At 49.8% G+C, this 18,360-nt stretch overlaps 2 protein-coding genes across 2 annotated transcripts in view; one reads left to right on the top strand and one right to left on the bottom strand.

Moving 5' to 3' along the window:
- Positions 1-2,736: 2,736 nt before the first annotated feature.
- The window catches only part of Itgae (integrin subunit alpha E), a 65,645-nt gene continuing 50,021 nt past the window's right edge, over positions 2,737-18,360 (bottom strand). Inside the window, exons 27-31 of the mRNA XM_075991731.1 lie at positions 15,191-15,247; positions 14,833-14,928; positions 12,512-12,607; positions 4,277-4,387; positions 2,737-3,334 (exon numbers count right to left, since the gene is read on the bottom strand). Of these exons, the coding sequence (XP_075847846.1) occupies positions 3,242-3,334; positions 4,277-4,387; positions 12,512-12,607; positions 14,833-14,928; positions 15,191-15,247 (453 nt within the window). The 3' untranslated portion in view covers positions 2,737-3,241. The remainder of the gene's footprint in view (positions 3,335-4,276; positions 4,388-12,511; positions 12,608-14,832; positions 14,929-15,190; positions 15,248-18,360) is intronic.
- Haspin (histone H3 associated protein kinase) lies at positions 15,327-18,249 on the top strand. The gene has a single exon (XM_075991732.1). It carries the CDS (start codon positions 15,435-15,437, stop codon positions 17,676-17,678), a length of 2,244 nt encoding a protein of 747 aa, XP_075847847.1. The 5' UTR covers positions 15,327-15,434; the 3' UTR covers positions 17,679-18,249.

Genomic DNA, 18,360 nt, shown 5'->3' on the forward strand with positions numbered 1-18,360 from the left:
AATTAAAAGGTGGGGTCTCACCTTGTAACTCTGACTGGCTTGGAACAGAATGACCTTAAACTCACAGAGCTCCGCCCGCTTCTGCCCCCTAATGCTAGGTGTGTACCATCATATCCAGCTCAAATTTCTTTTCTTTTTCTTTTTTGGTTTTTCTAGACAAGGTTTTTCTGTAGCTTTGGAGCCGCCTGTTCTGAAACAATCTCTCATAGACCAGGCTGGCCTTGAACTTACAGAGATCAGCCTGTCTCCCTCCTGAGTGCTGGAATTAAAGACATGCGCCACCACCACTTGGCCCCAGCTCAAAATTCTTTAACAATGGCTCTGCCATTTACTAGACTAAGTTTTTTCTTAAAACAAAACTAAGACCAGGTATGGGACCAACCTCAAGTCTGGTGTGGTACCACGGTGCTGTAAGCCCAGCACTCAGGAATCTGAGCCAGGGCAGTTTCTAAGTTCTAAGTCAGAACACAAGACCCTGCTGCCAAGCCAGGCTGAGCTACATAGAAAGTACCCATCTCAGAAAACCAAGCAAATAAAAGATGCACAAAGCATGCTTCCTTGAATGGGACTAGAGCATCCAGAGAGGGAGATCAATGAGACATCTCTTTCTACTGTGGTCTGTCTGAAATGTACCACTTCATCTATGGATGCAGGCAGTAGTTAGCACTGCAGCCCAGTTACCAACAGAAAGCATGACAATTTTCCTCTCACACTGTACCCATTGCAGATATTGTTAGGTTTCAAACGTGGGACAAATGGCTGAGGTGCAGTCCTGGCTGCCAAGTGCTCCCAGAATCCCTTGGTCCCTACAAGTTACAGGAAATGACTGGCATACCCTGCCCCCTACCCTTAACTCTCTAGCCCAGGGGCTGAGCTGCCCTCTCCCCAGAGGCTCTTCCCTATATAATCCAGACATTTTTGTTTCCAGCCTTTTTTGTACCTTTGGCCTCCTGGCTGCTGCACCTGGTTCCCTTCTCCCCTTTTCCTTCCCCTTCCCTGCATGGCTCAGGGTAATGACCGCTCTCGAATCCCCGAGATATGTCTGTCTCTGGCTACACTCCCCCTTTTATCTATAACAAACTTCCTCCTCCACCATACCAGGAGCACATGTCCTTACCTTTTTATTCTTTCTTTCATTCAGATATGTCTAAGTACGTTTGACGTACATCACTATTATGAAAGTAAGGTAGTCACAAGACTGTTTTAATGCATTAATAAATCTTCATGCATACAATTTAAGAAGCGTTTTGATTATTATATATTTTTCTCTTCACAAATGTTTGTGTATTTCAAGTACATAAAGAGGACTGGAGAGATGGATCAGCAGCCAAAAGTCCTAGTTGCTCTTTCAGAGGATCCATGTTCAGTTCCCAGCCCCCACACATGATGGCTCACAACTGGCTGTAACTCTGGTTCTAGGGGATCTTCTGTCCTCTTCTGACCTACGTAGTGGACGAGGCATCGTGTGGTATTATACATGCATTACAAGCAAAAACCTTATACATAAAAAAATCAATAATTTTTAAAAGATAAAAATATACATAGAAAATGGGCACAATAGAACACAACTGTTGCTCTAGCAGTGAGGAGACAGAGGCAGGAGGACCAGGAGTTCAAAGCCACCCTTGTTAGGTTTCTGAGGCAACATTAAAAGACAGAAAGAGACCAGGGTCTGATCTTCATGATGGAACTGTGTTCACTAGCACACAGCAAGGTGAAGCCTCTCTCCTGAGTGTAACTGAGGGGTCTTCCAGGGGGAAACACTGGCCGCCACTCTTTACACGGCGGTAGGTAGTGAGGAAGGTGTTCCTGCCATAGCCTATGCATCTCTCCTGCAGTCTCTCTCCTTCCTGAAAGTGTTTGCCCAAAGAGAGACAGACCTTGTTGAGAGACAGTCTGTCTCTAGAGACGTTCCTTTCTGTGCTGACCCATAAGTCTGCACAAGGTCACCTGCAGTCTCCTGGGGCTCCTGTTTCACCCCTGAGGCACCCCATCCATCCTCAGCTATTACTGAATTGAGTGCAGCCCAGTTTCTTCATCTATGAAACAAACTCCAAGTCATCTGCCCCTAATTCTTGCTGGCAGCCAGGTGGGAAACAAAAACATGTCAGCAATCTGTCCTCCCAAAGTGGGCCAGCGCAGTCTCTTCCTGCTGGCACTCCAGCCTTAATCTCAGACGGCACAATCATAGGACAAGAGAGGTTCTAAGAGGCCAGGACCTGCCAGGGCTCTAGACAAGCCAAGTTAAACCAGCCTCATTCCCGGCCCTCAGCAGAAGAACCATCTAGTGACCACTCTGCTCTCAGCCTGTGTTGGGCTACTGAACCCTGGAAACTGAGAAACCAACTGAAAAACCTACCTTAAAATAGTGGATTTCCAAGTCATCACTCTCTTGTAATATAATATACTCAATAAACTAAAAATAATAATTAGAGTACAGTAAGTGTGACAGATAAGGGCTCAGCTTGGTGGTACACACCTTTAATCCCAGCACTCAAGAAGCTGAGCCAGGCTGGGCGGTGGTGGCGCACACCTTTAATCCCAGCACTTGGGAGGCAGAGGCAGGCGGATCTCTGTGAGTTCGAGACCAGCCTGGTCTACAAGAGCTAGTGCCAGGACAGGCTCCAAAGCCACAGAGAAACCCTGTCTCGAAAAACCAAAAAAAAAAAAAAAAAAAAAAAACAAAGAAGCTGAGCCAGGGGAATCTCTGAGTTCAAGACCAATCTACATACACATACATGTGCATATACATACAGATAAATAAACACATATACTTAAAAATAAAATAAATATTTGTTTAAAAGAATATAAAAGAGTCAAGCTGGGTGGGGTGGCACTTCCCTTTATCCCAGCATTTAGTTGGCAGAGGCCGGTGGATCTCAGTGAGTTCAAGGTCAGTCTGTTCTGTGTAGTGAGTTCCAGGACAGCCAGGGCTATGTAGAGAGATCTTGCCTCAAACAAAACAACAACAACAAAAGAATATAATAATATTTTTAAATAGGAATAAAACTTTGGCCTATCAGTCATCGAAACACATGGCAAATTCTGGAAAATACATACACACTAGAGGCACTGCTGTAAAAGTAAATTTACTTAAGAGATAAACGTGTCCAAGCTTCATTTTGCACAATGCACAAACACTATGAGGACAATGCGTGGCTGTGAACAACACTCTATGGTTTGTTCAATGTTCCTAGGTTGTCCTAAGGAGAGTATGTGGCAGACCCTGGATGTCCAGGCTCTACTCTTCCTCCAGCAGACTGTCGGCCTTCAGCTGGGCCCTCCGGATACTCTCCAAGTTCAGCTGCTGATATTTCCTCTTGAAAAAGCCACACTGAAACAACAAGGAGGGAAGCCTCATGACGGACCTGAGGTGGCTACCTGCTTTAGAAACAGTCTTCAGACTGTCGCTAAACAGCTCCAGAGCTCCAGACTCCTGGCTTCTCTTTCCTCCCTCTGCCGTCCTCCAAGCTTTCTGGAACCTCCCTGTACTTTCCTCAGTGCTGCCTGCGTGGTGCTCACTCCACAAGGAGAGCTGACCTCCCAGGGCCCTCTGACCTGCCACAACACTTAAACACCTTTAACTTAACTAACTGGGAGAGCTATGGAGTCAGTCATGCCGGATGAATCTAATCCTCTTTCGGGGAGCATGCTGAGGACAGCCCACCATGCTAAAGACAAATATCGTACACAGTCTCCTACAGGAGCTCAGGATCTAGGGGGCGGGGGGAATGACACTGAGGCTTGATGACTGGAAGCCAGCACAGAGCATCCAGGAGCCTGGTTAAGCCTTCTGAGGAGCTGTGTGAAGGGTGAGAGGGTGGGAACTGGCGTTCCTAGCACAGGCACTTGCAAGCGCCCCAACAGAGAAGCGCGAACCTATTTAGGGAATGGGTCAACTGGTCTGGGGAAAAGAAGCAAGACTTACAGGTGTGAGAGGCAGAGGCCAGGATGTAGAAGGCCTCAAACAACACTAAGAAAGTCTGGATTCTGGGGCAGGGAAAGATAAAGGACTTTAAAAAAAACTGGTGACAATCAGCTCTGTCTTAGGAACATCTCTCTGTGCTCAAATACTTCAATTAGGCTTTTGTTTCTTCAGAGAGACACTGTCAGGCTCATCTGTCCAAACAGAACACATAGCTTCAAGAACAAAGAAAAGAGCCCACAAGGCCAGGGTAGGTGCACTAGCTCTGAGCTTAGCTGTCCTCAAATGTACTGAAACCAGTACCAGAGTGGCATGCCTTCTCCTTCTTACAAACAGCAGGAGTGGACTGACCTTGAATAGAATGGCTATGATCACAACCAAGAGCAGGAGGCCTCCAATACTGCTGCCAATGATGAGGGGCAAAGAGTGGAGCTCCTCGGCTTTCAGGAGGATGACGGTGATCTGGATAAAGACACGGTCCGAGAAGTCAGTAACTTACAAGGGAGGAAGAGAGTCCACGTTATTTTAAGGAGCAAGAGGTAAGGACTTGGTAACAACCTGCATATTGATCAAGACTGATTGATGGGACGGCAAAAAGCTGAGCATCCCCTGACGCAGCATTTTCCATCGCCGCAAACCATCTTCTGATCACAGCGCTTTACAAGAAACTATTCTGGTCTCCGGTCTGGATGAGCTAGGTCATCGGGGGATGTGACCTTGTCCTAAAGGTGGTCTGCCAGTCTGAGAACTCTCTCACAGCATCAAGATTCACAGCAGCTGTGTCCCTCTGCGTCCTTGATCTCTATGGTCATAGTCTCCCAAGTGGTGACTTGTTTAAAGAGCTCTGAGTCCTCTTTAACTCAGATCTGAAAGACGTTCTTAAACCTCACACAAATGCCTAGTCTCTGGTAATACATTTTCCTACAAGAAAGGTCTGGCAGGGGTTGCCCTGTTCTTCACCAGGCCGAGTGCAGCCCTCGGAGACACCGTAAGTGCAAAAGTAGGTCCATCCATGGCGCTGCAGGGCTCCTCTGTTAGGAATCATTCCCACGAGGTGTTTTCCTAAGCATCTCTTCAGCTCAGGAGTCTTCTCTCACCCTGACAAGCTGAAAGGCTCTACGGATCCGCTTTCTGACAGGAGCCTGCCCTTCTGGGTAGTGGCCAGTGCATGCTGCCAGGACACAGTTAAAGCCAGGGGTCATCATGACTCCCTGTTGGAAGACACGGAGTTCCCTTCAGGCCAGTGCATAGCCACCAAGGTCAGGCATGCTTTGTTGGGATTTCCATACAGGGTAGGGAGTTACCCAACTCACCCTTGAGGCCTCTCCCAGCTAAGGGTGGGCCCGGACCTGCTGAGCCACACTTAGCTACAAGTAAACTAAACTTGACAAGTTCTGACCTTGAGAGTAGGAAGGGAACAGAGCGCCAGAGCCAGAGTGGGGACAGGAACGGAGCTGTGATCTTAATGGAAGAGTGGAAGGGAAAGGGAGACAGGACTCTGGAGCCTGGGCCGAGGAATGAAGGAGGCCCCAAGATACCAGGGGCACAATAGGTGTGACTGGAGCAAAACAGCACCCCTACTTCTCAAAGCCTTTTTCCTTTGCTCCCTTTGAAATACACAGGTTCTCCCCAGAGTGGCCCATCACTACCCCAGCAGGGGATAAGGGAGAAGCAGGACATAGGATGCCCCCCTGCTTGTGGCAAAGACAGACAGTGAGTGGGCAGTCCAGTGGCCATCCTGTCAACTGCCATTCTGGAGTCACCGTGGTCAAAGCCAGTGAGGACAGACTGCCTCCTTTGTTGATGACTGGGAGGAGATTGAACCCACACTGACAGCTGAAGGAACCTTTATTTTCAGTTGGTTCCTTTCTGTTAGGGTTAGATTCCAATGATATTACTGTGTGTGTGTGTGTGTGTGTGTGTGTGTGTGTGTGTGTGTGTGTGTGTGTGTGTGTGTGTGTGTGTGTGTGTGTGTTGAGACAGGGTTTCTGTGGAGCCCTGGCTGGCTGTACCAGGACTCACTCAGTAGACCAGGCTGGCCTCACACTCCACCTGCTTGCCTCCTGCTAAACACTGTAACAGACACTGTGAGCATCTCCTGCTCAGCACTGTAACAGACACTGTGAGCTCCTGCTCAGCACTGTGACAGACACTGTGAGCTCCTGCTCTACACTGTGACAGACAAGTGAGCTCCTGCTCAGCACTGTGACAGACACTGTGAGCTCCTGCTCTACACTGTAACAGACACTGTGAGCTCCTGATCAGCACTGTGACAGACACTGTGAGCTCCTGCTCTACACTGTAACAGACACTGTGAGCTCCTGCTCTACACTGTGACAGACACTGTGAGCTCCTGCTCTACACTGTAACAGACACTGTGAGCATCTCCTGCTCTACACTGTAACAGACACTGTGAGATCCTGCTCTACACTGTAACAGACACTGTGAGCTCCTGCTCAGCACTGTAACAGACACTGTGAGCTCCTGATCAGCACTGTAACAGACACTGTGAGCTCCTGATCAGCACTGTGACAGACACTGTGAGCTCCTGATCAGCACTGTAACAGACACTGTGAGCTCCTGATCAGCACTGTGACAGACACTGTGAGCTCCTGATCAGCACTGTGACAGACACTGTGAGCTCCTGATCAGCACTGTGACAGACACTGTGAGCTCCTGCTCTACACTGTGACAGACACTGTGAGCTCCTGCTCTACACTGTAACAGACACTGTGAGCTCCTGCTCTACACTGTAACAGACACTGTGAGCCCCTGCTCTACACTGTAACAGACACTGTGAGCTCCTGATCAGCACTGTGACAGACACTGTGAGCTCCTGCTCTACACTGTAACAGACACTGTGAGCTCCTGCTCTACACTGTGACAGACACTGTGAGCTCCTGCTCTACACTGTGACAGACACTGTGAGCTCCTGCTCAGCACTGTGACAGACACTGTGAGCTCCTGATCAGCACTGTAACAGACACTGTGAGCATCTCCTGCTCTACACTGTGACAGACACTGTGAGCTCCTGCTCTACACTGTGACAGACACTGTGAGCCCCTGCTCTACACTGTGACAGACACTGTGAGCTCCTGCTCTACACTGTAACAGACACTGTGAGCTCCTGCTCAGCACTGTAACAGACACTGTGAGCCCCTGCTCTACACTGTAACAGACACTGTGAGCTCCTGCTCTACACTGTAACAGACACTGTGAGCCCCTGCTCTACACTGTAACAGACACTGTGAGCTCCTGCTCAGCACTGTGACAGACACTGTGAGCTCCTGCTCTACACTGTAACAGACACTGTGAGCTCCTGCTCTACACTGTGACAGACACTGTGAGCTCCTGATCAGCACTGTAACAGACACTGTGAGCTCCTGCTCAGCACTGTGACAGACACTGTGAGCTCCTGCTCTACACTGTAACAGACACTGTGAGCTCCTGCTCAGCACTGTGACAGACACTGTGAGCTCCTGCTCAGCACTGTAACAGACACTGTGAGCTCCTGCTCTACACTGTGACAGACACTGTGAGCTCCTGCTCTACACTGTAACAGACACTGTGAGCTCCTGCTCTACACTGTGACAGACACTGTGAGCTCCTGATCAGCACTGTGACAGACACTGTGAGCTCCTGCTCTACACTGTGACAGACACTGTGAGCTCCTGATCAGCACTGTGACAGACACTGTGAGCTCCTGCTCTACACTGTAACAGACACTGTGAGCTCCTGCTCAGCACTGTGACAGACACTGTGAGCTCCTGCTCAGCACTGTGACAGACACTGTGAGCTCCTGATCAGCACTGTGACAGACACTGTGAGCTCCTGCTCTACACTGTGACAGACACTGTGAGCTCCTGCTCTACACTGTGACAGACACTGTGAGCTCCTGATCAGCACTGTGACAGACACTGTGAGCTCCTGCTCTACACTGTGACAGACACTGTGAGCTCCTGCTCTACACTGTGACAGACACTGTGAGCTCCTGCTCTACACTGTGACAGACACTGTGAGCTCCTGCTCTACATTGTGACAGACACTGTGAGCTCCTGCTCAGCACTGTGACAGACACTGTGAGCTCCTGATCAGCACTGTGACAGACACTGTGAGCTCCTGCTCTACACTGTGACAGACACTGTGAGCTCCTGCTCTACACTGTGACAGACACTGTGAGCTCCTGCTCTACACTGTGACAGACACTGTGAGCTCCTGATCAGCACTGTAACAGACACTGTGAGCTCCTGCTCTACACTGTGACAGACACTGTGAGCTCCTGCTCTACACTGTGACAGACACTGTGAGCTCCTGATCAGCACTGTGACAGACACTGTGAGCTCCTGCTCTACACTGTGACAGACACTGTGAGCTCCTGATCAGCACTGTAACAGACACTGTGAGCTCCTGATCAGCACTGTAACAGACACTGTGAGCTCCTGATCAGCACTGTGACAGACACTGTGAGCTCCTGCTCAGCACTGTGACAGACACTGTGAGCTCCTGCTCAGCACTGTGACAGACACTGTGAGCTCCTGATCAGCACTGTGACAGACACTGTGAGCTCCTGCTCTACACTGTGACAGACACTGTGAGCTCCTGCTCTACACTGTGACAGACACTGTGAGCTCCTGATCAGCACTGTGACAGACACTGTGAGCTCCTGATCAGCACTGTGACAGACACTGTGAGCTCCTGCTCTACACTGTGACAGACACTGTGAGCTCCTGATCAGCACTGTGACAGACACTGTGAGCTCCTGCTCTACACTGTAACAGACACTGTGAGCTCCTGCTCTACACTGTGACAGACACTGTGAGCTCCTGCTCTACACAGTAACAGACACTGTGAGCTCCTGATCAGCACTGTGACAGACACTGTGAGCTCCTGCTCAGCACTGTAACAGACACTGTGAGCTCCTGCTCAGCACTGTAACAGACACTGTGAGCTCCTGCTCTACACTGTAACAGACACTGTGAGCTCCTGCTCTACACTGTAACAGACACTGTGAGCTCCTGCTCAGCACTGTAACAGACACTGTGAGCTCCTGCTCTACACTGTAACAGACACTGTGAGCTCCTGCTCTACACTGTAACAGACACTGTGAGCTCCTGCTCTACACTGTAACAGACACTGTGAGCTCCTGCTCTACACTGTAACAGACACTGTGAGCTCCTGATCAGCACTGTGACAGACACTGTGAGCTCCTGCTCTACACTGTGACAGACACTGTGAGCTCCTGCTCAGCACTGTGACAGACACTGTGAGCTCCTGCTCTACACTGTGACAGACACTGTGAGCTCCTGATCAGCACTGTAACAGACACTGTGAGCTCCTGCTCTACACTGTAACAGACACTGTGAGCTCCTGCTCTACACTGTGACAGACACTGTGAGCTCCTGATCAGCACTGTAACAGACACTGTGAGCTCCTGATCAGCACTGTGACAGACACTGTGAGCTCCTGCTCTACACTGTAACAGACACTGTGAGCTCCTGATCAGCACTGTAACAGACACTGTGAGCTCCTGATCAGCACTGTGACAGACACTGTGAGCTCCTGCTCTACACTGTAACAGACACTGTGAGCTCCTGATCAGCACTGTGACAGACACTGTGAGCTCCTGCTCTACACTGTGACAGACACTGTGAGCTCCTGATCAGCACTGTGACAGACACTGTGAGCTCCTGATCAGCACTGTAACAGACACTGTGAGCTCCTGATCAGCACTGTGACAGACACTGTGAGCTCCTGCTCTACACTGTGACAGACACTGTGAGCTCCTGCTCAGCACTGTGACAGACACTGTGAGCTCCTGCTCTACACTGTAACAGACACTGTGAGCTCCTGCTCTACACTGTAACAGACACTGTGAGCTCCTGCTCAGCACTGTGACAGACACTGTGAGCTCCTGCTCTACACTGTGACAGACACTGTGAGCTCCTGCTCTACACTGTGACAGACACTGTGAGCTCCTGCTCTACACTGTAACAGACACTGTGAGCTCCTGATCAGCACTGTGACAGACACTGTGAGCTCCTGCTCTACACTGTAACAGACACTGTGAGCTCCTGCTCTACACTGTGACAGACACTGTGAGCTCCTGCTCTACACTGTAACAGACACTGTGAGCTCCTGATCAGCACTGTAACAGACACTGTGAGCTCATGATCAGCACTGTAACAGACACTGTGAGCATCTCCTGCTCTACACTGTAACAGACACTGTGAGCTCCTGATCAGCACTGTGACAGACACTGTGAGCTCCTGCTCTACACTGTAACAGACACTGTGAGCTCCTGATCAGCACTGTAACAGACACTGTGAGCTCCTGATCAGCACTGTGACAGACACTGTGAGCTCCTGATCAGCACTGTGACAGACACTGTGAGCTCCTGATCAGCACTGTAACAGACACTGTGAGCTCCTGATCAGCACTGTGACAGACACTGTGAGCTCCTGCTCTACACTGTGACAGACACTGTGAGCTCCTGCTCAGCACTGTGACAGACACTGTGAGCTCCTGCTCTACACTGTGACAGACACTGTGAGCTCCTGCTCTACACTGTAACAGACACTGTGAGCTCCTGCTCTACACTGTAACAGACACTGTGAGCTCCTGCTCTACACTGTAACAGACACTGTGAGCTCCTGCTCTACACTGTAACAGACACTGTGAGCTCCTGATCAGCACTGTAACAGACACTGTGAGCTCCTGATCAGCACTGTGACAGACACTGTGAGCTCCTGCTCTACACTGTGACAGACACTGTGAGCTCCTGCTCTACACTGTGACAGACACTGTGAGCTCCTGCTCTACACTGTGACAGACACTGTGAGCTCCTGATCAGCACTGTAACAGACACTGTGAGCTCCTGATCAGCACTGTGACAGACACTGTGAGCTCCTGCTCTACACTGTAACAGACACTGTGAGCTCCTGCTCTACACTGTAACAGACACTGTGAGCTCCTGCTCTACACTGTAACAGACACTGTGAGCTCCTGCTCTACACTGTAACAGACACTGTGAGCTCCTGCTCTACACTGTAACAGACACTGTGAGCTCCTGCTCTACACTGTGACAGACACTGTGAGCTCCTGCTCTACACTGTAACAGACACTGTGAGCTCCTGCTCTACACTGTAACAGACACTGTGAGCTCCTGCTCTACACTGTGACAGACACTGTGAGCTCCTGATCAGCACTGTAACAGACACTGTGAGCTCCTGATCAGCACTGTGACAGACACTGTGAGCTCCTGCTCTACACTGTAACAGACACTGTGAGCTCCTGCTCTACACTGTGACAGACACTGTGAGCTCCTGCTCTACACTGTGACAGACACTGTGAGCTCCTGCTCTACACTGTAACAGACACTGTGAGCTCCTGCTCTACACTGTGACAGACACTGTGAGCTCCTGATCAGCACTGTGACAGACACTGTGAGCTCCTGCTCTACACTGTGACAGACACTGTGACCTCCTGCTCAGCACTGTAACAGACACTGTGAGCTCCTGCTCTACACTGTGACAGACACTGTGAGCTCCTGCTCTACACTGTGACAGACACTGTGAGCTCCTGCTCTACACTGTGACAGACACTGTGAGCTCCTGCTCTACACTGTGACAGACACTGTGAGCTCCTGCTCTACACTGTGACAGACACTGTGAGCTCCTGCTCTACACTGTGACAGACACTGTGAGCTCCTGCTCTACACTGTGACAGACACTGTGAGCTCCTGCTCTACACTGTGACAGACACTGTGAGCTCCTGCTCTACACTGTAACAGACACTGTGAGCTCCTGCTCTACACTGTGACAGACACTGTGAGCTCCTGATCAGCACTGTGACAGACACTGTGAGCTCCTGCTCTACACTGTGACAGACACTGTGAGCTCCTGATCAGCACTGTGACAGACACTGTGAGCTCCTGCTCTACACTGTGACAGACACTGTGAGCTCCTGCTCTACACTGTGACAGACACTGTGAGCTCCTGCTCTACACTGTAACAGACACTGTGAGCTCCTGCTCTACACTGTGACAGACACTGTGAGCTCCTGATCAGCACTGTGACAGACACTGTGAGCTCCTGCTCTACACTGTGACAGACACTGTGAGCTCCTGCTCTACACTGTGACAGACACTGTGAGCTCCTGCTCTACACTGTGACAGACACTGTGAGCTCCTGCTCTACACTGTAACAGACACTGTGAGCTCCTGCTCTACACTGTGACAGACACTGTGAGCTCCTGCTCAGCACTGTGACAGACACTGTGAGCTCCTGCTCTACACTGTGACAGACACTGTGAGCTCCTGATCAGTACTGTGACAGACATGAATGTTACATACTAGGAAGACATTGTTAGGTACACAAAACTTTCTCATGTAGGAAATGTTTTAGCTATTTCCTAAGTTATTTTCAAAACCAGTTAATTTTTTAAGTACACACTATTGTTGATTCCTGTTTCACAGAAGAACAAAACAGAGGCAGAAGCTCAAGGTCACAAGAGCAGATGGCAGTGTAGCCAAGGTCAGAAATGACAGCAGTTTCCCCAGAAGACTAATCAGAAAACAGCAGGAGTTACCTTCGTTCTGTGGTTCTCTGCATTCAGCCCCTCATAGAGAGATTTGTTGAACGTTATTTCACCAAGGATCTGCAGTTCGGTTACATCTTCTAGTAACTATAAATTGGAGAACGGTAGGGTGTGGAGGAACACAAAACATTTTAGATATGAACTCATTGTTTTAGGAGAGTTTCAACCATCTTCCCTTCAAATATATTCCCTCTCCAGTATCCCGTTAGCCTCTGTAAAGGTCGCAGCCATCACATAGCTATCCAAGTCACAAGCCTATAGTCATTCCCCAACTTCTTTTCCCTTACGCTTGACATCGTGCCACAACCCCCATCCCACATCAGCTTTGGACAGTTCATCTAAAACAGTTGGTCATCCATGTGTCCCTTGTCCTCCATTCCCACGTCCACCTCAGTTGCAATCACACTGCTCTCATCTGAAACATTGAACAGTGTTAAACTTGACTGTTCCCACTTTAGCCCAAGGCCTTTCTAGGAAAATAAAATTTGAGCAGTGTTAAGCAAATTAACAAGTGCAAAGTCCCAGTGGCCACAATGATATTAACAAGCTAAAAAACAGAAATAACAGACTATCTGGGCATAAGGGAGATATATGTGAGAAAGGACAGACAGAGAGCAGATTCTTTGCTTGTCATGAAAGCAGAATGGATTTTAACCTAAATGTATCCAACTCCAAAGTCCACTGCTTCTGTTTGTTGGGAGTTTCTGATTTTTTGTGGGGTTTTTGTGTTTGTTTGTTTCGAGACAGAGTTTCTCTGTAGCTTTGGAGCCTAGCTCTTGTAGACTAGGCTGGTCTGGAATTCACAGAGATCCGCCTGCCTCTGCCTCCTGAGTGCCGGGATTAAAGGCGTGTACCACCACCACCTGGCTTGATTTTTGTTTTTAAAGGAAGATAGCACAGTCTAATGCTAACTGAAGAATTATTTCATTTTTTTTAAATCATGTGTATATATGTGCACGTGTGGAGGTGAGTGCGGGTGTCCATGGAGACTAGGAGAGGGTATCAGATCCCCCCACAGCTGGAGTTATAAGTGGTTGTGAGCTGCCCAACTTGGGGGCCAGGAACAGAACCACATCTTCTGTAAGATCAGTACACGCTCTGATCCGTCTCTTCAGCTCTTTAAGAGAAGTAGGGTGAGGGGGAGAGGAGTGGGAGGAGGGGAGGGAATTGGGAGGCGGGGAGGAGGCGGAAATTTTTTTCAACAAAAAAAATAAATAATAATAATAAAAAACAAGATGAATCAGAGTGGATATGGAGGAAGGGCGGATTTAGGAGCAGGGAAGAAGATATCTACATTAAGGGAGCCATTTTAGAGTTGGCAAGAGACTTGGCTCTAGGGGGGATCCCAGGTGTCCACGGGGATGTCCCCAGGTAGGTCCTTGGGCAGCAGAGTAGAGGGTGCCTGAACTGGCCTTGCCCCAGTATCACACTGATGATTATCTCGAATATCACCATAGAATCTTCTTCTGGCTACAGATGGAGATAGAGACAGAGACCCTCATCAGAGCAACGGACTGAGCTCCCAAGGTCCAGCTGAAGAACAGAAGGAAGGAGAAGATGAGTAAAGAAGTCTGGACTGCGAGGGGTTGGTCCACCCACTGAGGCAGTATGCCTGTTCTAATGGAAGCTCACCAAATCCAGCTGGACCAGGACTGAATGAGCATGCGATCAAACCGGACTCTCTGAATGTGGCTGACAGTGGGGGCTGACTGAGAAGCCATTGATAAAGGCACTGGGACTTGTTTCTACTGCAGGTACTGGCTTTTTGGGACCCTAGTCTATTTGGATGCAAAGCTCCCTAGGCCTGGATGTAGGGGGGAGGGGCTTGGACTTCCCACAGGGCAGGGTTCCCTGCCCTCTCTTAAGGAGGGAGGGGGAGAGAGGAGGATGAGTGGCGGAGCAAGAGGGGAATGGGAGGAGGGGAGGAAGTGTAAATTTTTGAATGGAAAAATAAATAAATAAGAATTATTTTTGTATAGGTTAGGGGGAAAGCCAAGACAAAGAGAGCGTGCCCAAGGTTTATGCAACAGGCCCCACTTGAATGACAACCACATGAGTAGAGACAGAGAAGGTGGGATGGCAGGCTTTGCTGCTAGGATACACACGGGGAAGTAGCAAAGAGGAATTACGGGTAATTCCTGCATGTCAGTGTGGAAAAGTTTTAAGATACCTACTACGTACTTGTTAAGAGCAGGTTGGGACAGAAGGTCAAACAAGCGATCTACTCTGGTGACACATTCCAGATGCTATCATTTCTTCTAGAGGAGAGGCCCTAGAGCTGGATGACCCAATCTGCAGAATTTTAGTGGTACCTGCTTAGTGTGGCCCAGGGAGATCTCCGCAGCCACAGTGACATTTTCTTTATTCGATGTGATAGCACAGATCACTGAATGCCACTCTTCTACATGCTGCAAAAGCAAAAAAGTGAGTTTGCTTACTCCCTTCTTGGGATATCTAGGATAGAGCATCTAAGGTCCCAGAGCAGACGTTATGAGCAGTTTGAGCAAACCCCTTCGCCCAAGCAAAGAGTCAGTCACTCTGGCAAGCAAGACCAGTGAGGCTGAGAGTCACAGAAAGAACTTTGCAGAAGCTGCGACCTGACCTCTGCGGTCACCCTTTTAGGGGGCTCTCCACATCCCTCTCTCGGGCTCTCGAGGAGACCTCGCTCACCTGAACAGGATCGCTTCCACACGCGCTCTCTCGACTCTGCGTGCACTCAGTGTGGGCCTGAAACGAGATCCCTGCCTGAGCCGCTCAGAGCGCTCTAGGTCGCGCTAGGCATCTGCCCCCTGGCGGCTTCAGGAAGTCCGGCGAGCTGTGCAGCTGAGAGCCGGCGCTAGGACCCGGCGGGCCGGCGGGCGCGCTCGCGGAGTCTCGCGGTGTTTCAGTTTGAACTTTCGGGCGGGCACCCGCCATGGCAGCGTCTCTCCCGGCACCCGGGACCCGTTTCTTCCGAACGTACGCGGCGAGGGGCGTCCGGAGGTCGCAACGGCAGCCTAGCCGGCAGGCCGTGCCATGGTTCCAGCCGCCGGATCCGAAGCGCGCCTTCAGCAGCAGCAGCTTCAGTAGCAATGACCAGTCGTCTGCCACTTCTGACGACCCTGACGACCCCGATTTCCCTGGCAGCCCCGTGAGGCCGCGGCGCCTGCGCGGGCGTCCTCCGAGACGCATCTCCCGGGACCAGAAGAGCTTGACAGCCACCCAGAGGCTGCGACCTCGGCCCCCGCAGAAGTACAGCACCCCGCGCGGCCTTCTGCGACCGCCACTCTTCCCTAACTGCAACTTGGGCTGTCTCAGCCCGGACCTCAGCGTGTGCAGCCAGTCCAACGACCTGGGCACCAGCGCCTCCCTGTTCAGCTCTCCGGCCTCCCCCGGAGCCCCCGACTCTCCGGATGCAGCCTCTGCAGTCCCCAATGGCTTCCTCTCGCCGGAAGCCTCCCTGGAGGAGGCATCGCTGCCCTACCCCCAGGAAGCAGCAACAGATGGAGGCGGGCTCAACACGACGGCCCACCAAGCCGAAGCCGGCTTAGGGTCAGCTCTCTTAAGCCTTGTGGACTCGGGGACCACAGAAGATTACGAGTTTGGAACAGGTGGAAATAATGCGGAGGAGTCGTGTCGTGAGACACAGCAGGTGGGAAACAGACTAAAGGGCTCGGGTCTGGCAAGAGAGACGACAAGGACCACAAGTCAAAAGGTTGTGTCTCAAGGAGCCGACCAGATGGATTGTGGAAAGGCCAGTAATTGCAAAGACCTTTGTGTACCAGGGCAAATCTGCAGGCCTAAGAGAACTGACTCACTCCAGAAGAGGAAACAGCAAGAAGTGATGGGAACCTCGGCTCTTTACGAATCTAAGCAGAGAAGGAAAGATTCAGTCTCTTCCCTGAGCTTGAATAACATCAGTGAGACCTGTTCTTGGACCAAAACCAGAGCCTCCTTCAGCTTCCACAAGAAGAAAATCGTAGCTAATGTGTCAGAGGTATGCAGCAGCAGTCTTGCCTCTTCTCCCTCTAGGTCCCTCCTGTCTGAATGTGCAGCCCCTCTTACCGTGAACAGAACTGTTTCCTCCTGCCACTCCTCTTCCATGTATTTGCTAAGCCCCTTAAAGACCCTGCAGGTCACAGACAAAAAGTCATCTTATGCTGAAAAGGTTTATGGGGAATGTAATCAGGAAGGGCCTATTCCCTTTAATGACTGCCTTTCCACTGAAAAACTGGAACACTGTAAGAAGATTGGGGAAGGAGTGTTCGGGGAAGTGTTTCAAATAATTACTGATCAAACACCTGTCGCCCTAAAAGTCATTGCTATCGAAGGACCAGATTTAGTCAATGGGTCCCACCAAAAAACCTTTGAGGAGATCCTACCCGAGATCATCATCTCCAAAGAGCTGAGCCTCTTGTCTGATGAGGTGTACAACCGCACAGAAGGCTTTATTGGGCTGAACTCAGTACACTGTGTCCAAGGGCCTTACCCTCCCTTGCTGCTCAAAGCCTGGGACAACTATAACTCAACCAAAAAATCTGCAAATGACCGGCCTGACTTTTTCCAGGAAGACCAGCTCTTTGTTATACTGGAATTTGAGTTTGGTGGGGTTGACTTGGAGCAAATGCAAACAAAGCTGTCCTCCCTGTTGACTGCGAAGAGCATTCTACACCAGGTCACCGCCTCCCTCGCAGTGGCAGAGGCATCGCTGCACTTTGAGCACCGGGACTTACACTGGGGGAATGTGCTCCTAAAGAAAACCAACCTCAGGGAGCTCCGCTACACCCTCAATGGCAAGACAAGCACCATCCCCACCCACGGGCTACAAGTTAACATCATTGACTACACCCTGTCCCGCCTGGAGCGGGATGGCATTGTGGTTTTCTGTGATATCTCCTCCGAAGAGGACCTCTTTACAGGTGAGGGTGACTACCAGTTTGAGATCTACAGGCTCATGAGGAAGGAGAACAGAAACTGCTGGGGTGAGTATCACCCTTACAATAATGTGCTGTGGCTACATTACCTCACAGACAAGATTCTGAATCATATGCACTTTAAGACTAAATGTCAGACCACGGCTATGAAGCAAGTTAAGAAAAAACTGCAGCATTTCTACAGAACTGTCCTGAGTTTCAGCTCTGCCACTGACCTGCTCTGCCAACACAGTCTGTTCCAGTAAGCCGGTACTTAGTGCTCACACTGAGTCCACCTCCAACGCCTCTGGAACTGTTTTTAATCTCTGCCACCACTGGAGCAGGATGGAGGTAAAAGCCCATCTTTGTGAGTTCCCTGTCAGCTTTTTAAAAGAGAATCTTGTTTTTAAAGGTAACCAAAATGTTTATCGACATGATTAAACTTGCTTTTAACAAGTGTTCTTAAAAATAAACTCCATAGAGGACAAGTACATACATCTTATACATCCTCTTTCTGTCAGCAAAGTCAGCAAACCTGACACCCTGTGTAGGATGAGCAAAAACAAGTCAGAAAAGCCCAGCTCTCAGCTGTGGTCCTTCCTGCTCCTGATGCTGTTGTCAAGGCTGGTGCAGGAACCAGACCTCAAATGAATTATTTACTGAATGCAAAAAGGATGTTGCAGAACAGAGCAAAAAAAGAAACTAGAGGGTCAAAACAGAGACGGTGTACACCAGCATAGGGGAAGTGTGGGAAATGTTTGTCAGATTCATTCTCCAATCACACAGAAACAGAAGCACAATTTATAGATTCTCAAAAGGGAAATAAATGGCTCTATGGCACTGATGTTTGAATTTTCGCTTATTTTCATCAAAGAAAGGGAAATAGATGGCTTTACGATCTAATAATTCATTTTCCTCCTGACTTACTCCTATACTTCCTCATAATTC

This window comes from Microtus pennsylvanicus, chromosome 11 (genome assembly GCF_037038515.1).
Source record: "Microtus pennsylvanicus isolate mMicPen1 chromosome 11, mMicPen1.hap1, whole genome shotgun sequence".
NCBI classification, from domain to species: domain Eukaryota; kingdom Metazoa; phylum Chordata; class Mammalia; order Rodentia; family Cricetidae; genus Microtus; species Microtus pennsylvanicus.

Bases quoted from the DNA above. Each gene is read 5' to 3' on its own strand.
- Haspin (XM_075991732.1), top strand. From the start codon at position 15,435: ATGGCAGCGTCTCTCCCGGCACCCGGGACCCGTTTCTTCCGAACGTAC.